This window comes from Liolophura sinensis, chromosome 3 (genome assembly GCF_032854445.1).
Source record: "Liolophura sinensis isolate JHLJ2023 chromosome 3, CUHK_Ljap_v2, whole genome shotgun sequence".
Classification (NCBI taxonomy): Eukaryota; Metazoa; Mollusca; class Polyplacophora; order Chitonida; family Chitonidae; genus Liolophura; species Liolophura sinensis.
In genome coordinates, this window is record NC_088297.1 from 10587247 (window position 1) to 10603930 (window position 16684).

General features: G+C 39.5%; 1 protein-coding gene across 1 annotated transcript; it reads right to left on the reverse strand.

Annotated features, from left to right (window-relative positions):
* Window positions 1-2529: 2529 nt before the first annotated feature.
* Window positions 2530-16587, reverse strand: LOC135463789 (glucosidase 2 subunit beta-like). The gene is made up of 7 exons (XM_064741223.1): window positions 16530-16587; window positions 13287-13710; window positions 10182-10282; window positions 8667-8806; window positions 7468-7628; window positions 5164-5406; window positions 2530-4051 (listed from the first exon to the last, which is right to left on the reverse strand). The coding sequence occupies exons 2-7, from the start codon at window positions 13635-13637 to the stop codon at window positions 3953-3955; spliced, it is 1095 nt and encodes a 364-aa protein (XP_064597293.1). The 5' UTR covers window positions 13638-13710; window positions 16530-16587; the 3' UTR covers window positions 2530-3952.
* Window positions 16588-16684: the final 97 nt, after the last annotated feature.

The following is a 16684-nucleotide window of genomic DNA, read 5'->3' on the forward strand; positions in this document are numbered from 1 at the left end:
AGAAAGTCCAGTTCAAAGGGATACAGGATTGACGCTGATTGGCTGAAGGTGGAGATAGTGTTTCTTGGGTTAAACCCTGCAGCTTTGGTCACGTTTGATGAAATCCACCACCCCCTAAAATTCAGCTTCAGAGGCTAGGTATAACCTGGACTTGCCTATCTCTCACGTTAACCAATCAGAATTGATTCTCTATCCTTTTAAATGAGGTACCTGTTCCAGTGCAACAGACACTCTGGACCAAACTGAATTGATCTACTGATCATTGGTCTATTGCAAAGACAGAGTAATACTTAACCCGTTCACCCATAAATGTCGGTGCAAATGTAGGAATGAACAATTAGACTACTCCATCAGCTTAGGCCTGAGTTTGTTTTTATAATATGCAGTGAAGGTTCTCTGATACAGTTTAATAGACTTTCCCGCTGTTGACAGGTGAACGTAATACGGCTAGTGAAGAAGCTGAATGCAGATACCCCAATTCTTCTCAAATTTGGGAATTTTTTGTGGGAAAATATTAGTAGTGTTGAAAGTAGAATATTACATTTCCTTACAAGATTTTCACAAAAGTAAAGATGAGAAACAAGAAACTCAATATTTCAGCTAGAATTACATATATATTGGCTAAAAATGAACACACCAGGTGTCCCAGATTTTAGAAGAAGTAGGGTAAGGCAGTAATTGTAAGAATTGTTAACTTAAACAGCTTTTGATCACTCAATGACTTACACTTACATGTACATGATCGCACGCCACGCAGAACGTAACATACGTACAGGTTACAAGTTCAAAACAAGTTATGTCGTATTTGTTTTTTAATTTTTTTCTTTTTTAAACTTTTGTCAAAGGTATATACCTGTTTATGTGACTGTCTTCATTAATTAGAGGTTATCCATTTAAATAATTGGAAGATAGGAATAGAAATCTTTTATGACCTATAATAAAGAGTTTTTATGAATTATTTGAAGTGCCATTCAGAGACTTGTGTTGTTTTTACTGCTGCAAAGGTGGCTCGTGTTTCTACCACTACCGTTTTTGAGGGAATTCAACCTTGTTTGCAGACTTAACCTGTAGGCCTCCAAGATCTGTAACCACTTACCATGTTGTCATTTCAATCCCATCATGATCTGTAGCTGCATGTCCGAAGTTTCAGTTCAATCCGGTCATGATTTTCTTATTTATTTGATTGGAGTTTTATGCTGCACTCACGAACATATTTCACATAAATCTGATCATTTGTACCTGCATAACAAGTTTTAGGTCAATTTAATCATGGTTTCAATGAACTGAAACAGGACATGCAGTTACAAATCATGATCTGTAACTGTATATCAAGTTTCAGTTCAATCCGATCATGATCTGTATATCAAGTTTCAGTTCAATGAAATGACATGTAACTGTATATCAAGTTTCAGTTCAATCCAATCATGATCTGTATATCAAGTTTCAGGTCAATGAAATGACATGTAACTGTATATCAAGTTTCAGTTCAATGAAATGACATGTAACTGTATACCAAGTTTCAGTTCAATCCGATCATGATCTGTTTATACTGCATATCACTTTTCAGTTCAATCAGATCATGCTAAGTAACTGCATATCATGCTTGAGTTAGATCTGGTCATGAGCTGTAACTGCATATCATGCTTGAGTTAGATCTGGTCATGAGCTGTAACTGCATATCATGCTTCTGTTAGATCTGATCATAAGCTGGAGCTGCATGTCCAAAGTTTCAGTTCAATCCGATCATGATTTTCTTATTTATTTGATTGGAGTTTTATGCTGCACTCATGAACATATTTCACATAAATCTGATCATTTGTACCTGCATAACAAGTTTCAGGTCAGTTTGATCATGGTTTATAACTGCATGTCCTGTTTCAGTTCATTGAAATCATGATCTGTAACTGTATATCAAGTTTCAGTTCAATCCGATCATGATCTGTATATCAAGTATCAGTTCAATGAAATGACATGTAACTGTATATCAAGTTTTAGTTCAATCCGATCATGATCTGTATATCAAGTTTCAGTTCAATGAAATGACATGTAACTGCATATCATCTTCTGTTAGATCTGATCATGAGCTGTAGCTGCATGTTATATTTCAGTTAGATGTGATCAAGAGCTGTAGCTGCATGTTATAGTTCAGTTAGATGTGATCACGAGCTGTAGCTGCATGTTATAGTTCAGTTAGATGTGATCACGAGCTGTAGCTGCATGTTATATTTCAGTTAGATGTGATCACGAGCTGTAGCTGCATGTTATATTTCAGTTAGATGTGATCATGAGCTGTAACTGCATATCATGCTTCAGTTAGATCTGATCATGAGCTGTATCTGCGTATCGTGCTTCAGTTAGATCTGATCATGAGCTGTAACTGCATTTCAGTCCAATTTGATAAAGCTAAGGCTGTAAAGTCTGACTTAAATGTAAGAGTGCTTACTTGGGACTATTGTTTCAGCATGCTCATAAGTTCAGCTAAAGGGACAGAATTCACTCAGAATGAACTCATAAACAGATATTGGTCAAAAATATCATGGACATTTATTGCATAGCACTGGATCAGTAAAATACCCGAGTATCGCTCAACTCACCACTATCACATCTCTGTTTACAAAATAATACATACATACGATTAGAATTAAGAGTGAATAGTGAATAAATGTACAACCGTATTTACTGTATTGCAAACATGACATATTTCAAAACCATACATATATGTTGTGTATGTACTGCTGGTTTAATTAATTTATTTATTTCACTGGTGTTTTATGCCGTACTCAAGAATATTTGGCTTAAATGAAGGCGGCCAGCATTATGGTGGGAGGAAACAGGGCTGCTGGTTTAAAGTGGGAGGGGCGTGCAGCGGAAATGGGCCTTTAACAGTTTTGAAATATCTCTGAAAGGAAAGGATTAGTAATATACTATGTGGAATGTATTCTTGAGTAAAACATATCGTATGTATTATTTAATAACACAAAGTAAATGGAGCACAAAGATCATTCATTTATTCATTCAGTCAGTCAGTATTTGACAAAATCACCAACTTAAATTACACGTAAACAACACACCTTTCAACAACCATGAGAATTTCCCATAAAATTTGTGTGTTAAGGTTAAAACAGCATTTCTAACATCATTTTAGGTCTCGGCAAGCTTGTGCCTCTAATGTGCTGCTAAAATACCATGCTGATGACACCAGCACCAAGTGAGGAAACAAATGAAGCTCAAGGAAAAGAAGCTGAAGATGATAAATTATCAATTGCAACAAGGTACGCTACATTGTGAAATGATTATGTGAATGTTAAATTATCAGTTGACGTCACTGAAGCCAAGGATGATTAATTATTGAAACCAGCTAAAAATGTCACTAAAATTTATCACTAAGGTTAAAAAAAAAGAATAAAATAAATTATCTCCGTTTCAATCCTTTGAAAACACACATGATAAATTATTATTTGAAAAGAAGTATGACAAATTCTCAACATCTAAAAACAACATCTAATACATCATGATCTCAATGAAAACCAATGAACTTGTCTTTAATGCCATCACATACATGCAAAATTCTTTTCAACACCTGCTCTATGTTCTCAGCACAGAGCAGGTGTTCGCATAAACATCTGATTTATGTTCTCATCACCCAGCCTTATGTTCTCAGTACATTAGATGTTCTCATCAACACCACCTTTATGTTCTCAGCACCCAGCAGGCATTCTCATCAATACCAGATTTGTATTCTGAGTACACAGATTCTTTTATCAACACAACCTTTATATTCTCAGCACCCAGAAGGCGTTTTAATCACACCTGCTCTATGTTCTCAGCACAGAACATGCATTCTCATCGACACCTGCTGAACATTATCATCACACAGTAGACCTTCCCACCAACACCTGGTCAATGTTCTCAGCACACAGCAGGCATTCTCATCAACACCTGGTCTATGTTCTCAGCACACAGCAGGCGTTCTCATCAACACCTGGTACCTGCACTTCTCTTGTTCGTTAAGCTGAACAACCTCATCTTTGGTGCCACAGTGAAACTCAATCTGGAACATAAAATCATAAATCAGCTTGTGTGAGACTTTATCTTTTTTTATGTCCTATGATTTCAGTACACATGACCCATAAAATCACATTTGAACTCAATTTCAACCAGAAAATCATAGTTCAAGGCGAGAATGGTGTGGCAATTCAATTACAATTACATGCATATAATGTTCCTTATCCGATAATTTTAAAATACAAGACCCATATGCCTGATCTTCACCAACAGCTAGGTCAGCTGACTATTATTTGTTTATTTTATTATTTATTACGCAGATCACATGTACCGGTAGAGAAAAACTCGACTAACCCAATGACCTTTGGTAAGTCACTGAAGAACATTCTAACGTACTGATATTCTCACCATATTGGTGGAAGACAAGTGATCTTCAACAAACTCAGCCGCACACAGCATCTTCCACTATTTTTTTGTCACCAAGGCCCCACAAACAGTGGGAGGAGGGTGAATCTACAATTGACTGCCTAAAGCTGGCTTTGAACCCACAACTCATATGGCCTAGCAACTGAAAGGAGAACGCCTTAACCACTCTACTCCACAGCATACTCCCTGGTTTGTGGATTCAGAAATCTCCAAAGAAAAACATTTACCACCATTTTCAATTTAAGTACACTTTAAGGTTTAAAATTTCAAGGATTTTCCAGGCCCCAAATTGATATTTTTCCGGCGTCTTAGAGTAAATATTCTACCCTTATACAAGCTTAAACTAATGTCCTCAATTACTTGATCTATCACAATCTTTCAAAGACGTTGGTGGGAAAAAAAAAACACACACACACACACAGCAGTTCAAGTAGTTCAGTTGTTTCAATTCCCAGGCTTTTCCAGGTCCAATAACAGTCTCTTCCACTCTCACCTCGATTTTCCAGGCTATTCAAGGCCTGGAAGACTTATCATCAAATTTCAGGCTTTTCAAGGCCTGGAAGACTTATCGTCAAATTCCAGGCTTTTCAAGGCCTGGAAGACTTGTCATAGAATTCCAGGATTTTCAAGGTTTTCAACGCCCTGTACAAACTCTGTATTTTCCATACTGCTGTCCATGTAACAGATTGAAGACGTACATGTGTAATGTACCAGGCTTCCCCAGACACTTACCACAACCTCTCTATGGACACCCCCGGGGCACAGGTCCCTGTCCCCATCCTCCAACCTTAGCTGCCACACCCCGTGTGACCCACGGCTCACCCAAACTGGGCTGCGGCCGAGGATCTTGGAAGCCTTGGGGAAGACTTGTTGATGGACGGACTGGAATGGGCAGATGTTGTACTCAAACTCCCCAGCGGTATAGTCCAGACAGAGTGACTCTAACTTGTAGAACTCGCCGTTCTCTCCATACATCTGTGACAACAATGATCGATTAATTATACGGATTGATTGATTATTTGACAGATTGAGCACATGCAGCTGATTCAGAATAAATGAAAATTTTTGTTCATTTTAATTTATTTGAATGCTGTTTCTTGTCATGCTAAAAATATTTTGTATGTACACATTGGCAGTCAGTTCTACATCTGGAGAGGCCAGGCAAAACCACTGACCTTTTGGCAAGGATATGAAGAACTTGTGAATGATTAATTTAGTGTACATATTTCATTCAGAATAAATAGAAGTTGCTGTTTGCATTGAGTTTCAGTACTGTTTAATTGACTTTGATTGATTTATCTGCCACATTAAGAATTTTCTATTTAGTCATATTTATGGGTGCAGGAAACTTGAGTGGTTGGGTTAAACCAACAAGCCTTGGCAAAGTACTGACAGACTTTTCCATTTGTGTAATTGACAATTTTTCAGCCATATGAAGATGAGGAGTCATTACCACTTGTGATGTACAGGTACATGCAAACTTTATTTGTGGAGGACAAGTGACCTTTGATATATACAGTGCATCAAAAGTAAGTTTCCCCCCCAAACTCTGTTTGACCTTTACAAATCGTTGTGAAATTTTGTGCACAGCATTTCAGTAATCAAGTCAACACACTGCAAGAAGTACCCTGTATATACACTGTACAGAAGTGTTGCACAGAGCATGCGCAAATACATTATTGGTCGGATTTTGAAAATTTAACAGGTTCAAGATGGCAATGGATTTCTTTTTATGGACTACAATGCTCGTCCACATCGTGCCATGTCTTCTTTGAATATAAAGGCTTTGAGCACGTGCAATGACCCACCAAATCCTCGGATCTCAATCCCACTGAACGTTTATGCAGCCAGTTGAAACAAGCGGCGTATCGCTCTGTTACGATGGTGTTCGATTTTGATGACGCTAGACATCTGTTTCAGGAGGAGTGGTTAGTCTTCCCTCAAAATCGGATCACGTGCCTCATTAACACGATGCGAGCTTCCTGTCTCAGTGTGATACAAAAGCACGGTGATTATACCAGATCTTAACATTATCTGGGCGTACAGGTAGTCAAAATTATCTTCTGAAAATCATCTAAAATTTTCAAAATCTGACCGACAATGTGTTTGCACATGATCAATTTATTTATTTATTTATTTGATTGGTGTTTTACGCCATACTCAGAAATATTTTGCTTTCACGACCCCGGCCAGCATTATGGTGGGAGAAAACCGGGCAGAACCCGAGGGAAACCCACGACCATCCGCACGTTGCTGACAGTCCTTCCCACTTATGACCGGAGAGGAAGCCAGCAAGAGCTGGACTCGCAGCGACCCCATTAGTGAAAGACTCCTGGGTCATTATGCTGTGCTAGCACGCTAACTTATTGAGCCACAGAGGCCCCACATGCTCAATGGAGCACAACTGTATGTACAGGGTAATCCTTACTACAATGTGTTGACTTGATTACTGAAACACTGTGTATATAATTTCACAGTGACTGGGCAAATAACTTGGTAAATGTCAAACATTGTTACTGGGGGAACTTACTTTTGATGCACTGTTTACATTATGATTGCACAAATGGCATCAGAAGCACGACAGTGACTACAGTGCCCGTCATGGTGGTCACCTTTCACATATACATGTATATATATATATATATATATATATATATATATATATATATATATGTGAAGTATGTATGTATGTATGCTTCCGATTTTACACTGTACTTCACAATGTTTCAGTCATATGATGACGAGGAGCCATTAGGTGTGTGTTCATGTACTGCGTCCTGTTGTCACAGAGAGAGTCCATGTCGCCAAAGTGCTGCCACCACTGAAGCATCATGCCAAAGACACCCAATATGACATACCACTCACTGACATTATACTGACACCAGGCCAACCACCCCCGTTCCCTTGCCCTAACTTCTCAGTGCTGAGTGCCAAGCGAGACTGCAAAAAGTACCATTTTAAAGTTTTTGGTCTGACCCAACCTGGGTTTGATCCCAGCTTTTCCGACTTCCATATACATGTACTGTATGTACGCACCTGATTAGGATTGGGTTTGTCTGCACCATACTCTATGTATGTTTGTTTGATTCGTCGTCCCTCTGCAATCATCATCTGTCTGCGCAGTTTGCTCTCGCGGAGTTCATCACAGAGGTCGTAGCATGGTGCATAGACGTCCCAAAATCGCCTTTGTGCGCTATCTGTAAAGTAACCGTCAAACAGTATACCAAAAGGTGCAAACACAAACAAATCAATTTCAGTTTTTCATTTTGAATCAGATTAAATTTTGTACTCACATCATGTTGATAGGAATGTAGCCATATGAAGACAGGTGTTAAAAAAAGTCTATTACAAATTTGGAAGAGCAAATGCAAATTTATCAAAAAAGTAAAAAAGATTGAAAATTTCATTTTTTTAAATGTCTTGGCATGAATAACATTTATCTGCTTTTCTGCCCGAACTCTTCATATAAATACATAGTATATGCGACTGCTTCCGAGGGCCCGATTTTAAAAAAATTTTAGTAGAAAGTAAAAAATTTTGATAAACCACTCTTCCATAACTTTTGTCGTAAATCACTATCACAATCTAGCAAAATAAACCCGCAGACATCAACCATGGGAACTTCACACAACTTCAAACAAATCTGATTTACAGCTGTGGGATTCCCCTGTGCACTTTATTCGCAGAATGAGGCCTCTCCCCATAATGCTGGCTGTTGTCGTATAAGTAAAATATTCTTGAGTATGGCCTAAAACACCACTCAAATAAATATAGAAGCAATGAAGAAGATTATGAGGTTTTAAAAAAATGGGCCGTGTTTGCATACATTTACATGTTGCTTACTCACTATAAGCCTAAGCGGCATTTTTAGGGTTCTCACGAGTTCACGCAGATATTGGAGAGAGAGGTGGACGCTGTCGCAAAATACCACAGCCAAAAAACATGATTTTACATTAAGTGCCAACGACGCCATCGAGTCAACGGACAGATGTGTAAAATAATTTTTTTCATTTTCATCTACGTTATTTTGCTAGAGCTTTCACCTGTTTAGCTGATATCTGCGTGAACTCGCAGCCACCCTGAAATGCCGATTGGGTTAATTGTTTTACCTTGACCTACCAATTAGAAAACAGCACATTGACTGATTCTCTAAATGTCACAGTAGAGTATTAGCGCTACGCATGTTTTTTTTTTTCAAACTTGGCTTTATCTTTGACCTTTAACCTTTGACTGACCTTTAACCTTTGACTGGGGAGGGACCCGGGCATCTCCCCACTCGTCACTACCATCACAACAGTCACATATGCCATCATTCACTCTGGTGGTGGATATCACAAGGGGCTCAGTTTCCGACACCTGGAAGCTGCAGTAAAACCTATAACAAAATTTCACGACAAAAGGGTTTATCAATCAACAGGTGTATCTAGAAGAATTTTTATACGCAAAGAGCATTTCACCCATCACCATGCCAATCAGATGTCTGTTCCTATTTATTTCTTTATTTCATTGGAGTATTACTCAAGAATATTTCATTTATATGATGATGGCCAGCATTATAGAGGGAGGAAACCAGGAGAAACCCACAGCCATCAGCAGGTTGCTGTCAGACAAATTTTATTTTATTTATTTATTTGATTCGTGTTTTACGCCGTACTCAAGAATATTTCACTTATATGACGGCGGCCAGCATTATGATGGGTGGAAACCGGGCACAGCCCATTGTAACATTGTACTTAACAATTTTTCAGTCATATGATGATGAAGGAATACTTAGAGTGCATGTAATGTGCCTCCCTGTCTCAGGACGGATTTCCACCGCTCTTTTATCTAGTGCTGCTTCACTGAAAAGACTTACTGAAGGCAAGTAAGCTGCCCCGCCCGAGCCAATATACTGATACGGGTCAACAAGTCGTTGCACTATCCACTTCATGCTGAACGCCAAGTGAGGAAATTACAACTTCCTCTTTTAAGGTCTTAGGTGTGACTCGACCCAGAATCGATCCTGGATCTACTGCTCCTGAAGCAGACGCTCTACCAACTGTGCTATCCGGGGCAGTGGTGGGAGAGAAGTGGTCTTTGTTGAACATCAGACTGCATGTCACAAGAGCTGTCGACCGTCCCAGGGTGACTCCACAAAATCCAAAACATGATCATTTTTACAGTCTTCATGTGAAAGTATGTTTTACATACCAGCTTTTGGAATGTATGTATGTATGCTTTGTACCTGACAATTTTTCAATCCAAAGGATGTTCCAGCCTTTGGCTTAAATACAGTTCTTCCATTTATACATACATATCTGGTCAGGCTAGTGGCAAATTCAGATATATATCTGTTGACATATTCAAAAGGCCTAGTCCTAGGAACTAAAGCACGTTCCCTGGCGCAGAAAAAAACGCTGAAAAATATTTTAGTACATAAATAAAATATGTTCATCACCAAATTTTCTGGTGACAGATACTGGAATTTGACTTTTAATTTTCTCTATGATTCAGTTCCATTGATCTCATGTTATATGTTTTTAGGTTCACTTGGAAGGTAAGATGATATCCTACTGCGAAAAATGTAAATTTCAACGTCATCAATAATATTTTATTACCTTCATTTTCCTTTTTTTAGAAAATGTTTAGTTCAAATACAGTTATGTATATTAGACTTTACCTTCCTTTTGGGACTTCGTACTGCATCCCCCTAGCACCCACGCACCCAAAACACACCTCTACCCCCAGGAGTTCCTGAGCACGAGACTCACCTGGTGTTAGTATCGTGGGAGCAGGCTGCTGTCCCAGGTTCATCAGATGAATCCTTACAGTCACAGTAATCATCATTCACTTTTGAAAACAGCACTTTCTCCTGCGATAAGAAATCATTGATCAAAGAGAGGCCAAAGATGCGGATAACTGAAACAAGATAATAAATGCCATCAGGCTTTGTACCTGTACTGCTCGAGATTGTCTTATTTAAAACTCTACAACGATGCAGTTCTTCAAATACAGTGTTGATATGTACAACCAAAACATCACATGTACAACCAAAACGTCACATGTACGACCAAAACGTCACATGTGTAACCAAAATGTCACAACCAAAACATCACGTGTAACCAAAGTGTCACAACCAAAACGTCACATGTGCAACCAAAACGTCACAACCAAAACGCCACATGTGCAACCAAAACGCCACAAACAAAACGTCACATGTGCAACCAAAACGCCACAACCAAAACGCCACATGTGCAACCAAAATGCCACATGTGCAACCAAAACGTCACAACGAATACGTCACATGTGCAACCAAAACGCCACAACCAAAACGCCACATGTGCAACCAAAACGTCACATGTGCAACCAAAACGCCACAACAAACACGCCACATGTGCAACCAAAACGCCACATGTGCAACCAAAACGCCACATGTGCAACCAAAACGCCACAACCAAAACGTCACATGTGCAACCAAAACGGCACAACCAAAACGCCACATGTGCAACCAAAACGGCACAACCAAAACGTCACATGTGCAACCAAAACGTCACATTTGCAACCAAAACGTCACATGTGCAACCAAAATGTCACATGTACAACCAAAACCTGGAATCAACCAAAACGTCACATGTACAACCAAAACGTGGAATCAACCAAAACGTCACATGTACAACCAAAACATTACATGTACAACCAAAACGTCACAAAAAGGATGATATAATTTTCACACGATGCGACACACTTTCAATCTAATTTAACTCTAGTGATTGGAAAAAAAAAATGAGCAAATATCATAGCAATGTTTATAAAGTGACAATAAAAACTTTGTACTAAAAGGACTCCAAAACTGATGGACAAACAATGTTACACCATTATACGATCCACAATACAGGAGCATAAAAACTCCTTTGTCAGTGACTATGATTTCAGTTTGATGTTTGGTTAGATGCTCTGCCACTGACGATACAACCACCCAAATATACAATCTGAAATTCTGCCCTTTATTGGTATTCCACAGAATGTGCATGTACCTGTTCAAATAAAGAACAAATGCTATTGCACATCGCCTGTTTGTGCAGAACACGGATTCAATCAGCCAACTTTTTCTTTTTTTTTTTAACAGACATCTATAAGACTGCACTCCTTGAAATATTTATTTATTTGATTGGTGTTTTACATCGTACTCAAGAATATTTCACTTACACGACGGTGGCCAGCATCATGGTGGGAGGAAAACGGGCAGAGCCCGGGGGAAACCCACAACCATCTACAAACCATCTCCATCTGCTGAGAGACCTTCCCACTTATGACCAGAGAGGAAGCCAGCATGAGCTGGACTTGAACTCACAGCGACTGCACTGATGAGAGACTCTTGGGTTATTACGCTGTGCTAGCGTGCTACTCCTTGAAATATATTTTCTGTAAGACATACTGGGTACAAATTTCCCTCTTGCAACAAATTTGAGCACCCTAATTCCTCAACCTTTTCACATATGAAAGATCAGCTTTTAGTGCAATTTGTGCACATTTTTGATTTCATTTTAGAAACAAAACTACAATGCCTGGGACAGGCCAGTTTCAGGGTTTTGTATAATTTTGTCTGTCAACACAGAAAAATGCTTTCAGAATATGCTTGAATAAAAAAGCCTTGCAAACAATGGAAAAGCTTCAACAACTACAGTAGGTGTCACGTTATGAAACAAAAACAAGTCTTATTAGGTTTATAAAACAAATACATTAACTACCCTATGGAAGTTATCAATGTCATTTTACGAACTTACATCCTCAAGAATTCAACTTTAATCATACATTTGTGGAGCCTTGGGGACAATAAACAGTCCTTTTATACAAGAAAAGACAAGGTATTTGCACAATCTGATGCTTGTTGAAGGCCACTTGTGAGAAAGTTTGTCGGCAACTTGCCACAAGTCAGTGGTTTAACACTGAGGACCTCAGTTTTCTCCACACAAAAAACTGACTGCCATCATGTAAAAATGGACTTGAAGATATAAAGATACTTTTGAGGAAAACTTTAAAGATTTTCTGATAAGAATTCAATTACTGGTATTTCGAACTTCAAGAAAACAAAAACTCTTTAGATGCCCTATCAGGGGAATGAATCGATTGAAACAAAAGCTGAACTTTAGGATAAAGACAGTCGAAAGTCAGCTCAGTGGCTAGCTGAGCACTGCAAAGGTAGGAGCTGGCTGTTAGAAATCTAGATAATTCACCACAAAGTCAACTGACCAGAGTGCCCTTACATATACATTTGAAGGAACAAAAAACCCAAAATATAAAACACACTCTCAGCAAAAAATCTTTCCTTGTGAAGAAATTTTAGAGCTGCCATATTGTATTTTACCATAACTTAGCAGAAGTTCAAATTCAAAACATGGCGGGCATTATTTTGACTTCCTCAGTTTGAAAGTTCAAACAGATTTAAATGGGTTACTGTTACAACAAGGCTTACTGATGCTGGCTGTGCTGTGCCACTTTCAGATGACTCAGTTTATACCAAATATATGGATAGGTAAAGATCAGTGAAAGTTTATGCGTGAGGTCAAAGGATAGTGGTTGGATAGCGCACTAGTGCAGCGTGATGACCCAGAAGCCTCTCACCAATGCAGTCGGTGTGAGTTTAAGTCCAGGTCATGCTGGCTTCCTCTCCGGTCGTACGTGGGAGGTCTGCCAGCAACCTGCGGACGGTCGTGGGTTACCACTGGGCCCTGCCGGGTTTCCTCCCACCATAATGCTGCCCACCGTCGTTTAAGTGAAATATTCTTGAGTACAGCCTAAAACACCATTCAAAAAAATAAATAAATAAATCAAAGGATAGTGATACCTAGCCTTGAAGTTAGAAAAAGGTTCACTACCTTTGTCTTCAGACAGGTGAACATGCCCTCACTATCTGCAACATACAGGTGTCTTAGGGAGGGTTTCACACCTGTTGTTCTTGTTAGCTTCACCAGTGCCAGCTGTCTTGTTCTCTGGATCTTGGACCCTATCAGTTTCTGATAGCCATTCTTCAACTCAGCAATGCTCTTTGCTAAGCTGTCCTCTACTTCAGCAAGGCCCGAGGGAAACCTGCCCCTTCCCAGCCCTCTGGCGCCTCGTGACAAGACTTTGAAAGAGAAGATTTGTAAGAACAAGAAAATAACGATCGCTAAAAGTGCTATCACCAACAGAAGTCTTCTTCCTCGCAGCTTTCCAAGAAATGTTGCCATAACAACACAGTGCTTTGGGTCATCCTTAGATCAAGTGGAAACCGTTCTTTCCGAAGCTTGAGGACATGGTCATCTGAAAAAGAAAAAATGAAGGTATTTAACTGGGTAAAATTGGTAAGGCTTGGATTCCATGCTGTGGAAAAGAGGAAAAGGGAAATTTCAGACTGAAAAATCAGCGTGTCTAAAATTAAAGTGTTTGCACTGTCAATGCACAAGTTCACAGTGTTGTGGTTGGAATATGAACTGAAGTTAAGGCTGAATGGCCAAAAGTACTATATTTGCATACTAGCATACCCTAATTCTTCAACCTTTTGACCTGGGGTCAAACCTGGGTCTGGTCATACCAAAGACTTTAAAGATGGTACATGTTGCTGCCTCGCTTCACACTCTACAGCGCTGAGAGATTAGAGCAAGGAAAAAGGACTGGTTGGCCCGGGGTCGGTATAATGTGGCTAGGTGGGGTGTCATGTCTGGTGTCTTCGGCATGATACTTCAGTGGCGGCAGCACTTTGGTGGCATGGACTCGCCCTGCCACAAGAAGACACATTGTATCTACACACACTTAATGACTCCTCGTCATCATAAGAAAAAATTGTTACAGGAGAAGAAAACTTAAATATCAAACAAATGCCACTGAAAAGAATATACATTTTCTCGCAGGTGCATGCCATAAAAAAATTGTGCATGTACCTCAAATTGATAAATTATAAATAAAGTCAGCGCTAAAATCCGCTGTGGGTGACTCCATTTTGCCTAAGAACTAGTCCTGAAGTCTTCTGTGTTAGGAAGAGTATTGCCGTCGGAAACCGCTGAACTGCAGTTCATACATTTCCGGTAGAACTCTTCTAGCCAGAAGGTAGCGAACAGTACGGTTTGTCTTCCACTTGACGATTGGGACACCGGAACGTTGGACATAGGTTCTGAGCTTACACAAACAAGCCGGCAGTTTTAACGACTCTCATTGGCTGAGAGGCAACCCCCCCCCCCCCCTCCACCACCCAGCATAAATTACAGGGTGTTAAAGATGGAGGACGCGATGGTCTCAGCAATTTATGCCAGCTTTGCCGTTTTCAGGCTTTACATGTATGGCGAGGAAAAATCGCAAAATTATGCAGCAGGCATCCCCAGATAGAAAAAAATGTGCTCTTTTCAGCCTATAGTGTCATAATTTTAAGTTTTCTTCTCCTTTAGGTATGACCTTAAACCACAAGCATTCATTCAATCATTCTTCAACCTTTTCACCTGCCTCTGCAGCCCATATTTTGAAACATTCTGAGACAACTACATGTTGGGGTGTAGAGAAATAATTTGCATAGTTTTATGAAGCTTGCATCTTTAATGACACAAGCAAATCGTTGTGCTGCTGAGGCTGCAGTGGAATGTCCAGCATCATCGAAATGAGATGATATATCCTACTTCAGACTTCTGCCAATAGCCCATTACATGTACGTCTTCAAACTGCATCTAAAGTTTCACTTTGCTGAGCAAGTTTTATGAGGGTTTAGGGAAGGAACATTTTTTTTTATGACATTTCATCACACACGTCACTGACGGGGCACTGTGCCTTGTGTATGCAAACATTTTAGGTGTATTTTAGAATTCTGAGGTTCACTGTAACACTAAGTCCATCCCTGTCTCTCAAATATCATAGCGTGGATTTCAAACTCCCCCATTCTTCACACTCATGGTAATCAAACTCACATGTTTTGCTTAATCCTATGTCATTTTCTGGCTGAATTTCTAATATCATCTTCTTAATTCATTACCCTCACAGGTGAAACTAAGTAACTGACTCACAGCTGTTTTATTAATTTGATTGGTGTTTTATGTCGTACTCAAAAGTATTTCGCTTATACGACGGCAGCCAGCATTATAGTGGGTTGGAAACCAGGCAGAGCCTGGGGCAAACCCACGACCATCCGCAGGCTGCTGACAGACCTTCCCATGTATAGCTGCAGAAGAAGCCAGCATAAGAGAGCACAGCTGTTTTATGGCCACATTAACTACCATCTAACTGCATCACTCTGAAGGTGACTGACAGGGTTTGTTGCGCACAGCCATTTTTAAAAGTTACTTACACGGCCTACCTGTGATTCTGAAATGGCATTCTGAAAACATTTTGAAAACTACAGGTATGATATTTTCATATAGACCAGTTTATGTTTGCAAGGTGAAGCATATCACTAAACTGACATACCTCAGACATGTACACAAAATGGACTGGGATTGCATACGATATCATACAATGGTCAACATCAGTACCTCGAGGACAGTACACCCAGATCCTAGTCCATTTAGGTAGACTCAAGTGTGCTATTTTAAAATTCTGACACTCAACTAACACTGAGCCCATCAACACCTCTCAAAAAAATTGATGGGAATGATCTCAATGAGGTCTGCGATGGGAGTTTGAAATCTGCACCATTTATTTTTACTTTTAGAGGCGGGGATGAACTTTGTGGTACAATGAATGTCAGAATTTTAGAATAGCACATTGAGTCCAAGATGGACTAACTGAGAACCAAGGAGTACTGGGGTAAATCAGTGCTTGCATATATAGGGCTGTGTTTGTACATAAACATAATCCCACAGAGCTGGCAAATGTCCTGTTCTGTCCTGTTATGACAGGACACATCAGTGTCAAACTAGCTGCAGAAGTATAACCGGTTGACTTACTCAAGCTAGAAGAGTACAAAGTCGGCCAGGGGTAGACAACTCAGTTATCAATCACCATAAAATAAACCCCAAACAAACTGAAATTTCGACTTTAACTCTCAAAGCACGGATTGCACTAACTTGACAGTGACATATTTCAATCACAGTTAGCTGAAATTCAATTCTTACATGCTCAAATGGTTAATTGTTAATAAAAAAAATAACGCCAAAACTTACACTAGAGGTACTTCTTTTCCACAGCCACTGATTTTCGCGGGCGCAGCCATTGCTGCATTGCTGGCGAAAGCCAATCTCATTCAATCGAGATTTGGTGTAATTTGTAAAATGCGAATTTTTTTTTAAAACAAGAGCTGTCCTTTGTGAATATTTTA